Below are 20,023 nucleotides of genomic sequence, written 5' to 3' on the forward strand. Positions count from 1 at the left end.
CATTTAGCTGACCCTCTTATCCAGGGCGACTTACATTTGTACCCATTTATACAGCTGGGCATTTTACTGGAGCAATCCAGTAATCCAATCCAAGTGAAGTACCTTACCTTGTACCAGTCATGAGTCCAGAGCCCTAATCACTACTCCACAGTACTGCCTCTGTATCCAGTGTGCTATGTAAATAACACCTGCAGATACTAGTAGGATCCCTCAGTCTAAATTGATTTAAAAAGGCAGTTCATGACTAATTAAGTAATTCTTAATATTACTTCAGGTGAACAAGCTTTGGATTTCAGATCAATGACACCAGTTTAAAGCTCCTCATAAAGACTTCTTCCTAAATTAATTCTGGTCTACAAGTGCCACCTGGTGGTGAGAGCTGAATTAACTAGAAGCAACAAAATCTGTTTGGCCTTTACATGTCAGGATGTTATCCACCAACTCAGTTTGTTTAATATTATTATTAAACAATATTTACCGATGTTTATTGAACACTGCATTATCCATTCCAGAAAGTACATCTTATCTATATATTCACATACAGAGCCAAAATTATGAGAATTGTGTCCTTCTCCAAATATTTATGGATCTAACTGTATATGTCTTCCAGCACTGAATTCAGTATGCTGCAACACAGGAAACCAGCAGGAAGCTAGTTATTTAACCTTGACAAAAACTGCTTTAAGTTTAAGAGCACAAAATACAATGGAGATTACATTTAAAAACAAGTAGCGCAAAAGTCTCCAGAGGTGTGTGAAATAGGTCACTGTGTTTGAGGAGGAAGAACTAACATTTTTGTTTTGTTGTGCTTTGTCATATAAACAGTTATGAAAAGAGGCAGTTAATGGATATTGTGGGACCAGGTGGTGGGGGTACTCTTATACAGATAAAAAAAAAAAAACACCACTATTTTGTGGTGTGATCTACTAAGATCTAACACCAATGTATCTATTTCATTTACTCTGGGTTACTTTATACTTACAACAAACAATGTTATTCTGCATAGTTTGTCTCATACAGGGCTTCCTCAAAACAATTTGAGTCTTTCATTTGAAAAAGAAGACACTCAAAAAATTGAACACACTTGTTTTAGAGATTTCTTAACATGGACTTTCTTTTTTGGCTTTTTCAGAATTACCTTCAAAAATGTATTGCAGTGCGTGAGGATGACAAAACAATGAGTAATTCTGCAGAGCTAGAGGGTGGAAATGAAAAAAGAGGAAAGGAAACCAGCACTGAATTTGCTGTGTGCACAAACAAATGTGGTTACCGTCTAAACAGCATATAAGTAACTGAAAAATCTAACTGCAGTCCACCACACTCTGTAATGAAAGGAAAATTCCAACACCTCCACTTCAGGTAAATAAAACCATGCTCACATTCATTCTTTGGACAGGCCTTATTATTCTTATACTGATACAAAGAAATACAAACATTCTATCTTCAAATAGTTCGCAATATCACTAAAAAGGATTACTTGTTTGTGCAACATTGTCAAAAATATTTTAACTTCCGACACAAACTTAAAGGGACATTAGCGTGCTTCCTAAAATTATGGTTTTATGTATTTTATGTTTTATATAAGCAACTTTTAAAACATGGAAAATTTCCTTTAAAAGTATGGAGGCTGGGAGGAATATATTGTCACCTGATATGGTATTAATTTTCAGAAATGTCCATGAATTCTAACATACCCACAGTTCACTTCAATATGATTGACTCAATAACCATCCCAGAGGACTGAGTTTGTTTGCAGTAAGAGCAAAGCTCAAATTGCTAAAAGAAATTGGATGTTTCTGCAGAAGTATCTTTACTAAAAATGATCATTTGGAATGACAAAAATATCACCGACTCTTTTACCTGTGTGGGGATATTTAATTTAGATTCAAAGCCATTGTCACTACAGGAATATGTATCCATTACACTCTTCTGTAAAAGAGGCCTGTGATACATGGCATTTGCACTATATGTGAATATTTTTATTTTAGTTTGGTCAAAACTTGATATTGCAATGGATAATGTTTGTGTAAATTGGTTTGCCCCAATTCTGGAAGGTACATCACTGTAGTTTATGAGAGTATCCTGTAAAAATAATGTACAAATAAATGTACAATCAATACATGTGCACATGCAAATCTGCATCCATATATATTATATATTCCATTGACAAGCAGTAACTAATTTTGTTATTATTTTTGTAGGTTGCGTACGGACACAGGCTGATGAAAGTAAGGAGTAAAACTATAATACTAACTCTAAGTTTACTTGATAGCAATGGCTCTGGGGAAGCTTTTGTAGTTTCTCCACTATTCCCGCAATTCAGGAGGTTATTACACAAACCATCCTGAAACTCTGAAGTGGCACACTTCAGCTTTTAAAAGCTTTTAAAATCCACCACTACTTGGTGAGTTTTAGATTTTTAAATATTAAAAGTTGCTTATATGAGAGAATCAAACTAGAAAAACACCATACAGGTTAAATCCCAATGTCCTTTTTTTCTCTGACCTCAAAAGAAATTCATTTAAAACTGCAAACTTCAAATATTTCACTCATCTGAATTTTCCCATATCTAAAGTAAAATAATGAAATCAGTGAAGTACAGCTCATCTATCAAAAACATGCAATCACCATATTGAAGTCTTGCAGATTTACATTAAATATTCCCATATTCCTGAGTACATACTTTACTTTCATCCGTGTGGTTTTGGATTATGTCTTACTTCCAAACTAGCCTGCTGTCTTTTGACTGAAGAGTGCCATTGAGCAGGGAGACAAAACAAAATAGTGTTAAATGGCACAGACAAATTGAATCAATAAAGCAATGGTGTACTGGTTAGAGGTAAAGTAATTTAAACTATTTTGATTGGCTGCCAGGATCTGAAACGAGAGCAGTTCAGCGCTGAAGGAGGAAGATTGCTTCTGAGCACACATTTTACAGTGACTGCAGTGATGGTTACAATGGGAGATTTGAATTTGTGGTGTTGATTTTACATATTCCAGCATCAAAAAGAAAATACGTGTTCCCTTTTTGCTTTCCAATGCTTTAGTGCTTGATATCCATTTTAGACACATTAAGCAGGTAAGTGAATATTTAATCATTAACTTTACAAACACTTATTTGTAATTAGGCACAATTGTGAGCTTAACAGGATTTTCTATTACTTTTTTATGATAATTTCTCCATGAAATGTAGGTGTTTAAAGTCAAAAACAAGATGAATGTTGAGTGATTTTAGAATTTCATCAGTCACGTGGATTACAAGTAACAAGTAACAAGTGCTACTGAATTGTGGCTATTACAAGAACCCACATAGAGAGCATTGTGCAAAGCAGAGTTAAAAGCAAGGGCTGCTCTTCTTACAAGTCATGTATGTGTATCTGTGTAGAAAAACTACATAATTTTAATTGCCCAATAATTATGTATTTCAGTATTTCATACATACGTCTTCAAACAGCATCAGTTAATTTGAAATTCTCTTTTGTCACTTTTTATAAAACAAATATTTGGGTCAGTCCTTTATCTGTTAGAATATATTTTTCTCCAGATTCTGTCATGATCAACTTACCACAAAAAAAAAGACAAGAGCATTGAGTTTTTATGAGAAACAAGTTACACAAACAATGGGTATTGTTGTTTAAAGATTTAAACTTCCTAAAAAAATTACTTAGTTAATTTGCATCAGTCTCATTTAAAAATGTGATTGTAAATATTTTTTTTAGATTTTTTACCTATCAACTGGAGGCATTGGGAGAATGCAATTTTATTTAAACAGGACTCCCTAAAGCCATTAATCCTTTTTGTGGGAAACATTGAAGAAATATTTGTAAAAGTCTTAACAGCTGCATAATGACAGTTTTGAAGAAATGGAAGTGAAACTGGTGGATTATAAAAAGTATATTGCTATGGGAAAATAAGCAAGGGAAAGGGGGAAACCATACCATTCAATGAGTTATTGCTTCCCTTAATTAGCTGAACTATTTGCATACATTCATTACAGCCCTTGGAGCAGAGTGTATATTTGTATATTGCAGTGCTTTTCTGATAAGGTGATTTCAAACATCATACTTATAACTTACTGGGACCACCCCCTTGAAAAATGGGCCAAGCCAGATGGCCAATCATTATCTGTATAGGGGCTAAAAGTTTATATAAATATACACTGCACATCTGTTAGGTGAGGACTAGGCGTGGATTTATAATTTAGGTGCATTTTTACCCATTTTGCATTTTTTTCTAACATTAAGATTATCTTTTTCAGGGAGTGCGAAATGCAAAACAGTACATGTACTGCAGTGTGTTGGATCCAGTTTGTAGTCTACATCCCTACACTTACTTTAGGCCTCGTCTTCAATCTCTCGGCTCTCTGGCTCCTGATTTTCAGAATAAAGAAATTCACTGAGTCAACTGTATTTTTGGCAAACCTGATTTTCAATGACTGTCTTTTGCTCTTCTCTTTGCCCTTTAAGATGTACGCATATAGAAACAGCTGGAAACTGGGAGACGGACTGTGTTCTTTCCTGGAGAGTCTTCTGTATGTTAACATGTACGGCAGCATACTGATCATTGCATGCATTTCTGTGGACCGCTACATTGCTTTAAGACATCCCTTTTTCGCCAAAACTATTCGCTCACCGCGGAAAGCCACAGTTGCCTGCATTGCAATATGGATAATCATTTTTGGAGCCAGTGGGCCAGTTTACAAGTTACATGGCAAAAATACCACTGATTGTTTTAAAACTTTTTCAAATGAAACCTGGAATAAAGTCCACATCGTGGTTGGGATGGAGACTGTGTTCATCGCCAGTGCCCTCGTCCTCATCTTCTGTTCCATCCATGTGATCAAGATCTTAATTACAATGCAAAAGAGAAACACCGGAGACCAGCAGCTCCTGAATAACAAATCGATTAAAATCATCCTCACCAACCTCATATCATTCTTGGTCTGTTTCATACCTTATCACATTGCAGTACCTATGTATTTTATGAAAAAGAAACAAAACATGAATTCTGACCCGTTAATTGATAGTTTGCGGAATTTTATTCACATCTCCATTTGTCTGACAAGCATTAACTGCTTATTTGATGGGATTTGCTATTATTTTATCATTAAAGAGATCACAATATCTGCTAGACAGACAGCAACGGAAACAACTGAGCTAACGGATGTTTTCAGGAAGACAAGCAAAAGGACCTGTACTAATCTAAGAACTCAACTCAGTAAGGACGACAACCAACAGTTAAGTTTAACTTGATATGTAACTTGATGATTGAAACTCATGTAATCAACCAAAAAATTACACATGATTCGAATATGGTTTTCTTGAAGACATCCTACATCTTTACATGAAAGAGAAGACGCAAGGCATTAACTAGAAAGGGTGTGTCGAACTGAAAACATATTTAGTTTAAAAAGACCATTTTAAAATTGGTATTAACTCAGATGAACAGGCATTACAGTTCTTGGTGGGGGGAAGAAAACAAAAACAAACAAACAAGAAAACATTACATTTTGCCTCTTCAACCAAATATATGCATATCACTTAAAGGGAAACTTTACTTTTGAAAAGTATGTAGCATTTCTGAATGAATTATTTAATTAAAGCAACAGTGTTGAAAATACACACAAGCATTCCCACTGATGCATTATTTATAAAGAAAACATGTTACATCCTATAAAGTCAATACACAACTGAATCTGAAAATCAAACAAATTAAAAGTGGATGCTTGCATTCACTATCAGAGCAGTCCTTACTGATTAGTATTTTCACTACAATACATAAAGAGGATGCATAAACAACCTCTTTCTTTGAGAAATATTAGTTGGAAATTGCCTTACAGTGTCACAGCAAGATGAGTTCCTATTTCGTAATAATGTAGTGTATGGATGTACAAAAATAGAAACTTGACACAGACCATGAGAATTTTCTTACAAGTGTCCTATACACTCCCCAACTTCAAATGTAACCCTTCTCTTTCATTAAAAGGACATTCTTGAGAAGACACAGATTAAGCTGACTTTTCTTCACCACTAAAGATGTACTATTACTTCACAGTTCAATGTCCCTTCTGAGAGGTAAAGTGTATACAATAATTGTAACCTTGTAGCTATATGTTCACTGATCCTCTCTCTCTGTTTACAGCAATGGCCTATGGACTACAGATATTCATTGTGGCCATTTGAACCATAACTGCTTCAGTGCTACTCATAGTTTAGACACCACTGTACAGTCACAACTGTAACATTTTGTGTAATGGCAGCTTTCGATATATTGCTTATGCAGACAGTCAACCTATTCTCCACTGTAAATGTGATCAAAGCTCAAAGACGGCAACCCATTGACTCATTATGAGGACATATTTACATGACTCCATTTAATTGAACATTTTCCCAAATTTGGCAGCTGTAAAATTAGATTATAAACAAGCAATACTCATCATAGTGCCTTTGGTTAGCTTCTGTATGCCAACATGTGGCATAAAATGAAGATACTGACTACTTTTGAGAAAAAGGCTTTAATAATAAAAATAAGTTAAGACAATCAAAGCCATGCCAACTCAATGAAATGAAAAAGTGCCTTTAAGCAAAATCAAAGCACCACAATTCCACACAATGCTGTTTTGAGTGTTATGTTGCAGGAGAAAGTGTTGTTTAATATGTTATGAATCAGTAGTACCTTTAACAGTATATCTTTTTCTGTATGTTTGTGTACAAAAACGGTTTAAGGACAGGTTAAACATTATATATTCTGCATGTTAAATGTCTACCTCACACAAAAGAGGCAGCTATATTCAGGGAAGCTTCAAACTGAAAAACAATGTAAAACGCAACCAATTCCACTTGTGTTTAAAACAAATTGTGTGTGTATATATATATATATATATATATATATATCCTGGCTTATCAATGTGATGGTATATTTACTGACAGTTGAAGATAAATAAACATAAAAAAAACTTGGCTCAATGTTGATAAAAAAAATCAAAATACTCTTAATCTTTGATGTTTGATTTTTTTTTTCCTATATTTTAATTTAATATATTCATATTTTACATATTAGTCCCATGCACAACTTAAAGCAAAATACTGCTAAAGACAGATCGGTTGCATTGTTGTGTACACAATCACTAATGATACCACATACGCCATCACTGTTCACAATTAACTCCTTTAATTGAAATGTAACTAACACTTATACTGTGATGTTGAAGTATCTGACAATACAGTATTTGGACAAGTCTTTTGACAATGTTTCAGCTAATTAAATAGGTTTTGTGTAGAGTGCTGGCTAATCTAACAAAACAAATGTAAAATAATTTTCAGATCAAAGCTGGCTGTGGGCACACATAATTTTTTGCTGACAGAGAACTAAAAATAGATTATTTTGTAGTTGTTAACTCAATTTCCTATACTAGATTAACAAACTAGGTCATACAGTCTATCTAGAAAGCAATGACATAAAGCATATCATATGAAAAGGTCTTCGTAATGGTGAAAAGCAATATCAAGACCACATGGCAGCAACACAAAATGCTTTTCCCACTTTCTTCTAAGCAAGAGCCTCACGATATTGGGAATCATTATTCGCACTAATAAGGGAAAATTAAAGGGAAGATAACTTCTTTATGCCTTGCTGAATACAGATGTGTTCTTCTCTAACCCTTTATACTGTACATAATTGTGGTCTGTTTCCCAGGCCATCAGTGGGAGAAGGACTAGTTGATACCAACATCAAAGAATTTGCTAACTTCTGCATATGAGCTGATATCTGATCATTTCCAACAGATTTTGGATGTGTCTGGAATGTGGCAAACGCCAAGTTTAGATAACTTTCCAGCTAATTAATCAACATGGTATACTCCATATGTTATACTTCTAGTTCACACAGAAGATGTAGCTGTGTAGTGTTCATTGAAGCTTCAAATTAAGAAACAATGAAAAACACAACCTCCAATTCTACATCAATGACAAACGTTCTTTAACATCTAAAAAAACTCTAAATATTAAGGCTTAGTGATGCTCATATTTTTGGTAACAGAGTATAAGATTAAAAAATCATTGCTCAGTGTAGAGTGTATTTAAAAAAATGACAGATCTACAGGAAGGAAAATAGACACACAGACATTTCCGATCCTTATCAATTGGCTTAGCACTTTGAAAGCAGGGGGTTTGTGTATTTTCTGCCATTGCTGCATTTTCACAGGGCAAGTCACAAGCAAAGTTTTGAAAGCTCTTCGAAAATTACAGAGGAAATGAATAACACGACAGACATAAATTCCGCTTTCACTGCAAGTTACACTATCGTGTTGATCTTTGGGGTGCCGCTGAACGGGACAGCTTTGTGGATTTTCTTGTCAAGGTACAGGCTGAGATCGCCTCCTGTTATTTACATAGCCAACCTTGCCACAGCTGACCTTCTCTTCACCATTTCTTTACCTCTGAGGATCTACTACCATGCCACAGGTCGATGGCCCTTCGGAGAGGTCCTGTGTACAATTATCACAACCTTGTTCCGTGTGAATATTATCTCAAGCAGTATCTTCATTACCCTGATCAGCATGGATCGGTTCTTGGCTGTTGTTTACCCTCTGAGGACACGGACAATTCGCACTACAAAGTTTGCTGGAGTGAGTTGTGGAATAGCATGGATGCTGATGGTGGCACTTGGCACTCACATAGCATTAACCCATCATAAAGATTTAAAGTCAGAACACAAGTGCTTTAAACCCCAGAAGGAAGAAACTATTGTTATAGTAGCCATAGTTGTATTCCTTCTGGTAATACTGAATATCTTCTTCACCATGATAGTTATAAAAACTCTACACAAGGACCTGATTGACCCACTCAGGCGTAAGAACAAGATTATGTGTCTGTTTATAGTGAATATGTTAATATTTGTGGTGTTCTTTCTGCCATTAAGCATATTATTAACTTGGCATTACTTTCATCCTGCGTACTCCAGAGAGTTGTCCATTCTAATATGCCACACTAGCTTCAACTGCTGTCTAGATCCAGTCATTTACTTTTTCTCTTTGGATGCCTTGTGGGAAACAAAAAACAACACGGAGATGGAGATGACTCCCACAGAGGGGTAGAAAAATGTATTAATAGCCAATGTAGAGAGAGCAATTTAAAAGGGGAATGATTAGTGTAATGTATATGTTGCTGTATTATATACAAATTATTAACAATGTATGTAAAACAAGGTTCACTTATTTTTTCTTTAATGGTGAAATGTTTTTTAACATTTAATCTTGAATTTTAGATTTACTTTTCCTTCCCTACATTGAGAAATACTATGTTAAAAGATTTGACTATGCATTTCCTTCATAACTTTAAAAGATCAATGAAGAAGGCTTTCCACATTTTAACTGAAAAAAATAAATGATATAACATTATGAAGTATATGATTCTGTGATATGCTTATGGATCTGTGATTACATATTCACTATAATTAGGAAATAATTCATATATTTAAATGTAATAATAAAAATATATAAAAACAATAAAAAACATTTTCTTTTAATAATTATAGTCATATATATTTTTCATATTTTTATTGTAACTGTAAAGTTGGATGCTGGCTTGATTGAGAAGGTGACATCGATATTGAAAATAATAGTTATGGAATCAATCTGGGATTCTTTTTGGCAGATCAAAAAGCAGAAGTACTGTTGCATTGGAGCCCTTGCAAGATGTACTCTAAGTGCGTCTAAATGCGCAACACTATTTTCACTAGCCAGAAAATCTCCTACAGTAACATGAAGTGGAAACTTGATAGAGAAATGCCTTGTCTGTCTTTTTTTTTAAGTAAATACAATTTGCTTCTTTGAAAATGATCTTATTCTTGTTAACATTGATCTGCAGCTATTACCTTTATTATAAAACAAATATCTCAATGCTGTGAATGTCTGACGTCTGATTTGTATTGTTGTTTGCTATATTTTCATTTAATATTAATATTTTAGATATGCACAACTTAAACAAAATACTGCTGTGTAAAGATAGATAGGTGGCATTGTTGTGTACACAATCACTAATGATACCACATAGGCCATCACTGTGCACAACATCACTTCTTTCAATGAAATCAAACTAACACTTATACTGTGATGTTGAAATATCTGACAGGTTTTCGAGATAACTGGAATGTTGCAAACGACAAGTCTTTTGACAACTTTTCAGCGAAATAATTAGGTTGGCATAGAGTGCTTGCTAATCTAACAAAACAAAACTCCAAATAAGAAATTATATGAATTTCAGAACAAAGCTGGTTGTGGGAAAACATTTGTTTTCGCTGACACAGAATTCAGTAATAATAACTAAAATAGAATATTTGTAGTACTTGTTAACTCTCATTCCCTGTATTATATTAACAGCATACTAGGTCACAATATACAGTCTGTCTAGGACACCATGACATTTAACTCTTTGCAGTCCAATTATTTTGCAGCTGTCATGCTGCTCAGGTCCAAATTAATTTTGTGAAGAAAAGAACAATTCTGAACATGTGTTGTTCAAGTTGAAATAACTTCACTTTTTTTGTGCAAATAACAATGCACAAAGCAGTATTATTCCAAAGGACACCCTCAAATTTGAAAGTAGTGCAAACATTTTGAAAACAAAAAGCCTGTTATTAGTATTTTTTTTTTACTATTATTCCAGGTGCAAATGAATAAAAAAAGTGCAAAATGGTTTTAACAAAAGGGTTTTCTGGCAATAAATTAACTTTAGAACTTTAGAAAAGCTACAAAACATTTTACAGCACTTCACATACCTCTAAAAAAGGTAACCAGCAAAATAAAAAAAAAGTTACATCAATATTTACAACTATTTACATGTGGCGAGGTTTGAAAACAAAAAAGAAAGAGTAATATGTCAAATGCACCAAAATATGCAATAACAAACAATCACCTAAAAACGATATATAATGTGCAATTGTGTTGCAATGTTCAATGGTCTGTCTGTGTTTAAGCCGTGTATGATACTTCTTGAAGCATTCATCTGGGTGTAAGGCAGGCTTTCTGCTGCAGGTTTTGAATAAGTATATAGTCTCATTTCTGCCTCCATCTAAATAACTATTTACTTCACTGTCTGCTTATTCTAACATCTGTAACAGATGTTTTCTGCCTGCAATGAGAGCCGCGTCTCTCTCTCACTTCCTGACTCCAGACTCTCGCGGGGGGGGGGGCTTAGCCCATACGTTTCGAGTGTTTTCCAACTTATCGCGATGTTTCAAAGGCGGCTGAAGCTTGTGCTCGGCTTTTTCCGGAAGAGAATCGTCTTTTTCTATGCAAAATACGCCTTTAAAGAGATGTGTCCGATTAGGAACTCAAAGGGTTCAACACATTATATAAAAAGGTTACAAGATCTCAATGTAACAAAGACAATTCTACAGGTCCAAATCTTGAAAGGGGTTGAAAAGTCTTCGCATGACCTCATGGCAGCAGCACAAAATATGTCCCACTTTATTCTTTAAAAGGTTTACAATATGGTGGGTCATCATTCGCACTGAATATGGAAAAGAAAAGGGGAAGATGTCTTTTTTATGCCTTGTTCAAGCTGAACACAGATGTGTTCTTCTTCAACCCTTTACACAAAACTGGTTTATTTCCCAGGCCAAATATATTTACATCAGTGGCAGAAGGACTAGGTGATACCAACAACAAATAATTTGCCAACGTCTGCATACGAGCTGACATCTGATCATTTCCAATGGGTTTTGGATGTGTCTGTAAAGTTGCAAACGCCAGTTCTTTAGACAACTTTCCAGCTAATTAATCAACATGGTATACTCTATATGTTATACTTCTAATTCACACAGAAGATGCAGCTGTGTAGTGTTCATTGAAGCTTCAAATTAAGAAACACAACCGCCAATTATATTTATATGACAAACAAACTGTCCTTTAACATCTAAAAAAACACTCTAAATATTAAGGCTTAGTGATGTTCGTATTTTTTAGCGAATAAAAGATTGAAAAATCTTTGCTCAGTGTAGAGTGTATTTCAAAAACGCATTTTTTGCAGGACGGAAAATAGGCGTATAGAGGTCTCCGATCGCTATCAGTTGGTTAGCGCTTTGAAAGCACAGGGGTTGACTTTCATTTTCCATTGCTGCATTTTCACAGGGCAAGTCGCAAGAAAAGTTTTGAAAGCTCTTCGAGAATTACAGAGGAAATGAATAACATGTGCATCCTGACAAATGGGACAGACACAAATTCCGCTTTCACTGCAAGTTACACTATCGTGTTGATCTTTGGGGTGCCGCTGAACGGGACAGCTTTGTGGATTTTCTTGTCAAGGTACAGGCTGAGATCGCCTCCTGTTATTTACATAGCCAACCTTGCCACAGCTGACCTTCTCTTCACCATTTCTTTACCTCTGAAGATCTACTACCATGCCACAGGTTGATGGCCCTTCGGAGAGGTCCTGTGTACAATTATCACAACCTTGTTCCGTGTGAATATTATCTCAAGCAGTATCTTCATTACCCTGATCAGCATGGATCGGTTCTTGGCTGTTGTTTACCCTCTGAGGACACGGACAATTCGCACTACAAAGTTTGCTGGAGTGAGTTGTGGAATAGCATGGATGCTGATGGTGGCACTTGGCACTCACATAGCATTAAACATTAAATCATCTGAGGATGAACTTAAATCTATACCTGCTGTTTCAGTAACTGTAACTGTATTTCTTCTGGTAATACTCAATATATTCTTCACCGTGATGGTTATTAAAACCCTGCACAAGGACCTGATTGACCCATTTAGGCGTAAGAACAAGATTATGTGTCTGTTTATAGTGAATATGTTAATGTTTGTGGTGTTCTTTCTGCCTTTAAGCATATTATTAATTTTGCGTTTCTTTCATGTTGAGAACTCCAGTGAGGCTTTGTCCATTCTAACATGCTATACTAGCTTCAACTTCTGTCTAGATCCAGTCATTTACTTTTTCTCTTTGGATGCCTTTCGGAAGAAAAACGACAAGGAGATGGAGATAAATAAAATGTATTAATAGCCAATGTAGAGAGAGCAATTTAAAATGGGAATGATCGTTGTAATGTATATTTTGTTGTATTATATACACATTATTAACAATGTATGTCAAGCAAGGTTAATTTATTTTTCTTTAATGGTGAAATGTTTTTTAACATTTAATCTATAATTTTAGATGTACTTTTCCATAAATACATTGAGAAATACTGTGTTAAAAGACTTTGTCAAAAAGCATTTCCTTCATAACTATGCTTACAATACGCATTAATACACTTTACCTTATTTATAAATGTATTAGACCTACGAAGATGGCTTTCCACATTTTACTGAAATGTCTTAAAAAAAAAAAAAAAATATATATATATATATATATACACTCACCTAAAGGATTATTAGGAACACCATACTAATACTGTGATTGACCCCCTTTCGCCTTCAGAACTGCCTTAATTCTACGTGGCATTGATTCAACAAGGTGCTGAAAGCATTCTTTAGAAATGTTGGCCCATATTGATAGGATAGCATCTTGCAGTTGATGGAGATTTGTGGGATGCACATCCAGGGCACGAACCTCCCGTTCCACCACATCCCAAAGATGCTCTATTGGGTTGAGATCTGGTGACTGTGGGGGCCAGTTTAGTACAGTGAACTCATTGTCATGTTCAAGAAACCAATTTGAAATGATTCGACCTTTGTGACATGGTGCATTATCCTGCTGGAAGTAGCCATCAGAGGATGGGTAAATGGTGGTCATAAAGGGATGGACATGGTCAGAAACAATGCTCAGGTAGGCCGTGGCATTTAAACGATGCCCAATTGGCACTAAGGGGCCTAAAGTGTGCCAAGAAAACATCCCCCACACCATTACACCACCACCAGCAGCCTGCACAGTGGTAACAAGGCATGATGGATCCATGATCTCATTCTGTTTACGCCAAATTCTGACTCTACCATCTGAATGTCTCAACAGAAATCGAGACTCATCAGACCAGGCAACATTTTTCCAGTCTTCAACTGTCCAATTTTGGTGAGCTTATGCAATTTGTAGCCTCTTTTTCCTATTTGTAGTGGAGATGAGTGGTACCCGGTGGGGTCTTCTGCTGTTGTAGCCCATCCGCCTCAAGGTTGTACGTGTTGTGGCTTCACAAATGCTTTGCTGCATACCTCGGTTGTAACGAGTGGTTATTTCAGTCAAAGTTGCTCTTCTATCAGCTTGAATCAGTCGGCCCATTCTCCTCTGACCTCTAGCATCAACAAGGCATTTTCGCCCACAGGACTGCCGCATACTGGATGTTTTTCCCTTTTCACACCATTCTTTGTAAACCCTAGAAATGGTTGTGCTTGAAAATCCCAGTAACTGAGCAGATTGTGAAATACTCAGACTGGCCCGTCTAGCACCAACAACCATGCCACGCTCAAAATTGCTTAAATCACCTTTCTTTCCCATTCAGACATTCAGTTTGGAGTTCAGGAGATTGTCTTGACCAGGACCACACCCCTAAATGCATTGAAGCAATTGCCATGTGATTGGTTGGTTAGATAATTGCATTAATGAGAAATTGAACAGGTGTTCCTAATAATCCTTTAGGTGAGTGTATATATATATATATATATATATATATATACACTCACCTAAAGGATTATTAGGAACACCATACTAATGCTGTGTTTGACTCCCTTTCGCCTTCAGAACTGCCTTAATTCTACGTGGCATTGATTCAACAAGGTGCTGAAAGCATTCTTTAGAAATGTTGGCCCATATTGATAGGATAGCATCTTGCAGTTGATGGAGATTTGTGGGATGCACATCCAGGGCACGAAGCTCCCGTTCCACCACATCCCAAAGATGCTCTATTGGGTTGAGATCTGGTGACTGTGGGGGCCAGTTTAGTACAGTGAACTCATTGTCATGTTCAAGAAACCAATTTGAAATGATTCGACCTTTGTGACATGGTGCATTATCCTGCTGGAAGTAGCCATCAAAGGATGGGTACATGGTGGTCATAAAGGGATGGACATGGTCAGAAACAATGCTCAGGTAGGCCGTGGCATTTAAACGATGCCCAATTGGCACTAAGGGGCCTAAAGTGTGCCAAGAAAACATCCCCCACACCATTACACCACCACCACCAGCCTGCACAGTGGTAACAAGGCATGATGGATCCATGTTCTCATTCTGTTTTCGCCAAATTCTGACTCTACCATCTGAATGTCTCAACAGAAATCGAGACTCATCAGACCAGGCAACATTTTTCCAGTCTTCAACTGTCCAATTTTGGTGAGCTTGTGCAAATTGTAGCCTCTTTTTCCTATTTGTAGTGGAGATGAGTGGTACCCGGTGGGGTCTTCTGCTGTTGTAGCCCATCTGCCTCAAGGTTGTACGTGTTGTGGCTTCACAAATGCTTTGCTGCATACCTCGGTTGTAACGAGTGGTTATTTCGTTCAAAGTTGCTCTTCTATCAGCTTGAATCAGTCGGCCCATTCTCCTCTGACCTCTAGCATCAACAAGGCATTTTCGCCCACAGGACTGTCGCATACTGGATGTTTTTCCCTTTTCACACCATTCTTTGTAAACCCTAGAAATGGTTGTGCGTGAAAATCCCAGTAACTGAGCAGATTGTGAAATACTCAGACCAGCCCGTCTGGCACCAACAACCATGCCACGCTCAAAATTGCTTAAATCACCTTTCTTTCCCATTCAGACATTCAGTTTGGAGTTCAGGAGATTGTCTTGACCAGGACCAAACCCCAAAAGCATTGAAGCAACTGCCATGTGATTGGTTGGTTAGACAATTGCATTAATGAGAAATTGAACAGGTGTTCCTAATAATCCTTTAGGTGAGTATATATATATATATATATATATATATCATGACGTATTTGATTCTGTGATATGCTTATGGATCTGTGATTACATATTCACTATAATTAGGAAATAATTGCACATCTTTAACTGTAATAAAAGAGCCTTTTCCTTTAATAATTATATTAATATATATTTTTCAAAATTTTGTTGTAACTGTAAAGTTGAAAGCTGGCTTGATTGAGAAGGTGACATAGATATTGAAAATAATAGTTATGGAATCATTCTGGGATTCTTTTTGGGAGATTTTCACTAACTTCCATAGTTGCATTAAGCGGAAACATGATATTCCCTTGTCTGTTTCTTTTTTTATAAAGTAAATACAATAATCTCAATGTTGTGAATGTCTGACATCTAATTTATGTTTAGCTGTATTTTAATTTAATATGAATATGAATATTTTTTAACAGCTTTATTCACAAGTCTGCCTAGGAAACTGAACACAGATGGGTGTAAAAATAAGGCCTAAAAAATGTCATGGTAATTTTATATCACAGGAAGTCGAAAACACTGAATTTTCTGTTTGATTTTACATTGTTTCTCATAAAAGCAATAAACATAAATCTATGTATGAATGTTAATGCATGGATTATAGTATGACACTTTTAAAAATACACATCAGATATGCCAGAAGAACACGACTGATGATAAAAAGCACTCGTAACAGTCGTGCTATTTCCGAGATGTGGGCTGAAGGCAGATAACACTTAAGACAAACTGACTAATACACATTCTAGCCTCCACATTGTCGACAGCATTATGTAACGAACATTCTGCTTTAAAAATATCTACAAGGAGGATTTTAGTGTACCTTTTATTGTTGAACGTTACTTCTATGTATACTTCCAGCTCTAATACCATACCTCACATGTTTGAGGTTAGTGAAAGTATTAATGATGTATCACACATGACAGTTATGGTTTGTAACTGAGTAAATTATTGTCAGCAAATTTTTATCATCAAACAGTGTCTTTTCCACAATACATTGCTTAACCCTAAAAGCACCAACTGGGGTTATTTTAAACCCCAAAGGTTAAAAAAAGTCAGAACTCTGAAACCCTTTTTTCAATCTTTCTGAATTTTTCGGACTTTGTCAAGCAACTAGTTACCAACACACAAAAAAACACAATTTGCTATGATTTTTGTGTTAATGTGGAGGACTGAAAAATTATCTCCCTTGTGTGTCCATTTTGATCATTAGGAAAAAAGCAATACTCCCAACAGCAACTTTGCAATGTAAGCTCTAACTTTGGAATGCTTTGGGCTATCATCTAGGTTCTAACTGCATATGAAAGATGGGATTCTCATCTTGATTTAGGAACACTAAATATCTAATTATAAACTACATGGCCAAAAGTATGTGGACACCCCTTCTAAATAGAGGATTTGGCTATTTCAGCAACACCAATTGCTGACAGGTGTATAAAATCAAGCACATAGTCATGCAATCTCCTTAGACAAACATTGGCAGTAGAATGGGCTGTACTGAAGAGCCCAGTGACTTTCAACATGGCACTGTCATAGGAAGTCGCCTTTCTAGTTAATCAAATTTCTGCCCTGCTAGAGCTGCCCTGGTCAACTGTAAGTGCTGTTATTGTGAAGTGTAAACAGTTCAACCAGGAAGTGGTAGGCCACACAAGCTCACAGAATGGGACTGCCAATGATGCATTGTTTGCGTTCCAAACTGCCTCTAGAAGCAATGTCAGCACAATAACTGTTCGTCAGGAGCTTCATGAAATGGTTTTCCATGGATAAGCAGCCACACACGAGCCTAAGATCACCATGCATGATGCCAAGTGTTGGCTGGAGTGGTGTAAAGCTCACCACTATTGGAGTATGGAAAAGTGGAAACGCGTTCTCTGGAGTGATTAATCATGCTTCACCATCTGGCAGTCCAAGGGACAAATCTGGGTTTGCCAGGAGAACACTGGTCTGGGTCTAGAATAATGGTCTGGGTCTGTTTTTCATGGTTCGGGCTAGGACTTAGTTCCACTGAAGGGCTATCTTCAGGCTATAGCATACAATTACATTCTACATGATTTTGCACATCCACCTTTGTGGCAACAGTTTGGGGACAGCCCTTTCCTGTTTCAGAATGACAATGCTCCCATGCACAAAGGGAAGTCCATACAGAAATGGTTTGACGAAATCGGTGAGGAAGAACTTGAATGGCTGGCACAGAGTCTTGACCTCAACCCTATCAAACACCTTTGGAACGAACTGGAACACAGACTGTGAGCCGAGCTTTATCACCCCACAATAAGTGCCCAACCTCACTAATGAGGCTGTGGCTGAAGCAAATCCCCGCAGCAATGTTCCAACATCTAGTGGAAAGCCTTCCCAGAAGAGTGGAGGCTGTTATAGCAGCAAAGGGGGGACAACTCTATATTAATGCTTATGATTTTGGAATGAGATGTTTGACAAGCAGGTGTCCGCATACCTTTGGCCATGTAGTGTATATGAAAGTTATTGTGGCAAAATATGGCTACAACTGTACACCTGCAGTATGTAGGCCATGGATTAAATAGAAATCAAAGCTGCAATTGGCCTTCTGATATTTGCAGGCAAGAGCAAAAGCAACCATTAGCCCATCCTGTGGTCTGAGACAGCTGAGAGGGTCCAACACTCTGCTATGGCTGTCAACAGCATGACACAAGTAGTGTGCTTTACCTGTGTTTAGATCAGTGAATAAATAACAGAAACATTTTCATGACAAGTTTCAATGAATTAATTTGTTTAAGAAAGCTGTCCATAATATATAAAAACATCTATTTTAAAACAACAAATATGGCTATGAATGTCAGAAATTTAAATGCAATATAAGACATATCAGCTCTGCATAAATATTAAAATGTTTATGAATATGTATATTTATTTATTTTAATAGAATATGTACAATATTGTGTTGTATAGGTCTGTCTGTCTGTCTCCCCTTCCCCTGCACAGCCACTTTTCTCTCTTTGTCTGGTTCCACGTGCAAAAGCATGGAACAACTCTCTTCTTCCTACAGTCCTTTGTGCATCCCAGAATGCTTTGCAGAGGAAGCAGTGACGTTGCCCCGCTGCTTGGTAACCCCACCCTCCAAAGGAGAAAAAGGAAGTAGAGAAGCGAGGGCTGAGCCAATCCACATGCACATCCGGGACACTGCCCTATGCTTATTGGACATTATTTACCTTTTGTTTACTACTGTATAAAATGTAAAACCCGGAAGAGAACTGTAAGAAAGCAGTTTGAGCACGAGACTGCCTCGCGTTCGCTCTGTTATTCTTCCAGGCCGGCCTGTAATAAAGACTTCTTTTCCATTTGCAAGACAACTCCTGCATTGCCGTTTTCGTCCTCTTAAAAGGGTTTCTTCAAACCTCTTATCCTTACACAGGCAAAAAGGACCACAGAACACACATTTAATGGTGCACACTTCCACTTGGCAGTACCTAGATTACCTGGAACATATTTCTCTGTATCCCATTTGACTTTTTATAGCGAATTAAACCTAGCACCATAATCACATACTTAGTCAGTATCCCACAGTGAAGTACTGCACAAATAAAGATTTTATACTACATATTAAAATAAATCACATTTAGGGTACCAAATAATTCATCTTTATGCTTTTCTAGTACTTTGCAGCACATTGTCACAGTAATGCAGTAATGTAATGCTTTCAGAAATAATGTAATGTTTATTGTTAAGTTAAAATAAGTCAGCCTCCTCAAAGGACAGAGAAACATAAAGAACAAATACCATGAACCGTACAAAATATAAAGAAAATCTCACAGTGTAAAAGGAAGTTCTTGCTGTGACAGGTTTCACTGCTAGCAAAACAGAGAAAAACAAGTGATAGTACGGTTTGTGAAACACAGGCAAGCTATTTTGCAAATGAATAGATTACCAAGTGTTATCAGAACTGTGTAGCTTGATCTTTAATGAACAGGAATCCACAGAGAGAACATGAACTCACAATGATTTGTATACACCCACATCTCTGTGTAAATTTAGAACTGGATGCATCACTGTGTCTTGCATGTTGATATTATGTATATTTAAACATTTGTTCTGTGGAGAACTGTAAATTTAAGCTCAATTAATTAACAGTTGTCCACATTAAACATTTCAGATCTTTAGCTTTACACTTTTAAAAAGGTTTTTCTTCTGAGTACATGACA

At 36.4% G+C, this 20,023-nt stretch overlaps 2 protein-coding genes and 1 long non-coding RNA gene across 4 annotated transcripts; all 3 read left to right on the plus strand.

The window, feature by feature from the left end:
• The first annotated feature begins 1,172 nt into the window (after window positions 1-1,172).
• On the plus strand, window positions 1,173-6,921 carry gpr55a (G protein-coupled receptor 55a). Of its 2 annotated transcripts, none has more exons than XM_066709254.1 (4): window positions 1,173-1,359; window positions 2,202-2,228; window positions 2,875-3,079; window positions 4,259-6,921. In XM_066709254.1, the coding sequence occupies exon 4, from the start codon at window positions 4,269-4,271 to the stop codon at window positions 5,250-5,252; it is 984 nt and encodes a 327-aa protein (XP_066565351.1). In that variant the 5' UTR covers window positions 1,173-1,359; window positions 2,202-2,228; window positions 2,875-3,079; window positions 4,259-4,268; the 3' UTR covers window positions 5,253-6,921. The 2 variants fall into 2 exon arrangements, with proteins under 2 accessions (XP_066565351.1, XP_066565352.1); XM_066709255.1 differs by having other exon boundaries at window positions 4,467-6,921.
• Window positions 6,922-7,854: 933 nt separating this feature from the next.
• Window positions 7,855-9,452, plus strand: LOC136753287 (lysophosphatidic acid receptor 4-like). Its single transcript, XM_066709256.1, has one exon. The coding sequence runs from the start codon at window positions 8,252-8,254 to the stop codon at window positions 9,092-9,094; it is 843 nt and encodes a 280-aa protein (XP_066565353.1). The 5' UTR covers window positions 7,855-8,251; the 3' UTR covers window positions 9,095-9,452.
• A 2,797-nt stretch (window positions 9,453-12,249) lies between these two features.
• On the plus strand, window positions 12,250-19,313 carry LOC136753288 (uncharacterized). The gene is made up of 3 exons (XR_010817416.1): window positions 12,250-12,304; window positions 15,700-15,835; window positions 18,871-19,313. It is a non-coding gene; the product is annotated as an uncharacterized LOC136753288 (long non-coding RNA).
• The last annotated feature ends 710 nt before the right edge of the window (window positions 19,314-20,023 follow it).

The sequence above is a fragment of the Amia ocellicauda genome, chromosome 7 (assembly GCF_036373705.1).
Source record: "Amia ocellicauda isolate fAmiCal2 chromosome 7, fAmiCal2.hap1, whole genome shotgun sequence".
In the NCBI taxonomy this organism is placed as follows: Eukaryota; Metazoa; Chordata; class Actinopteri; order Amiiformes; family Amiidae; genus Amia; species Amia ocellicauda.

Bases quoted from the DNA above. Each gene is read 5' to 3' on its own strand.
- LOC136753287 (XM_066709256.1), top strand. From the start codon at position 8,252: ATGAATAACACGACAGACATAAATTCCGCTTTCACTGCAAGTTACACT.
- gpr55a (XM_066709254.1), top strand. From the start codon at position 4,269: ATGCAAAACAGTACATGTACTGCAGTGTGTTGGATCCAGTTTGTAGTC.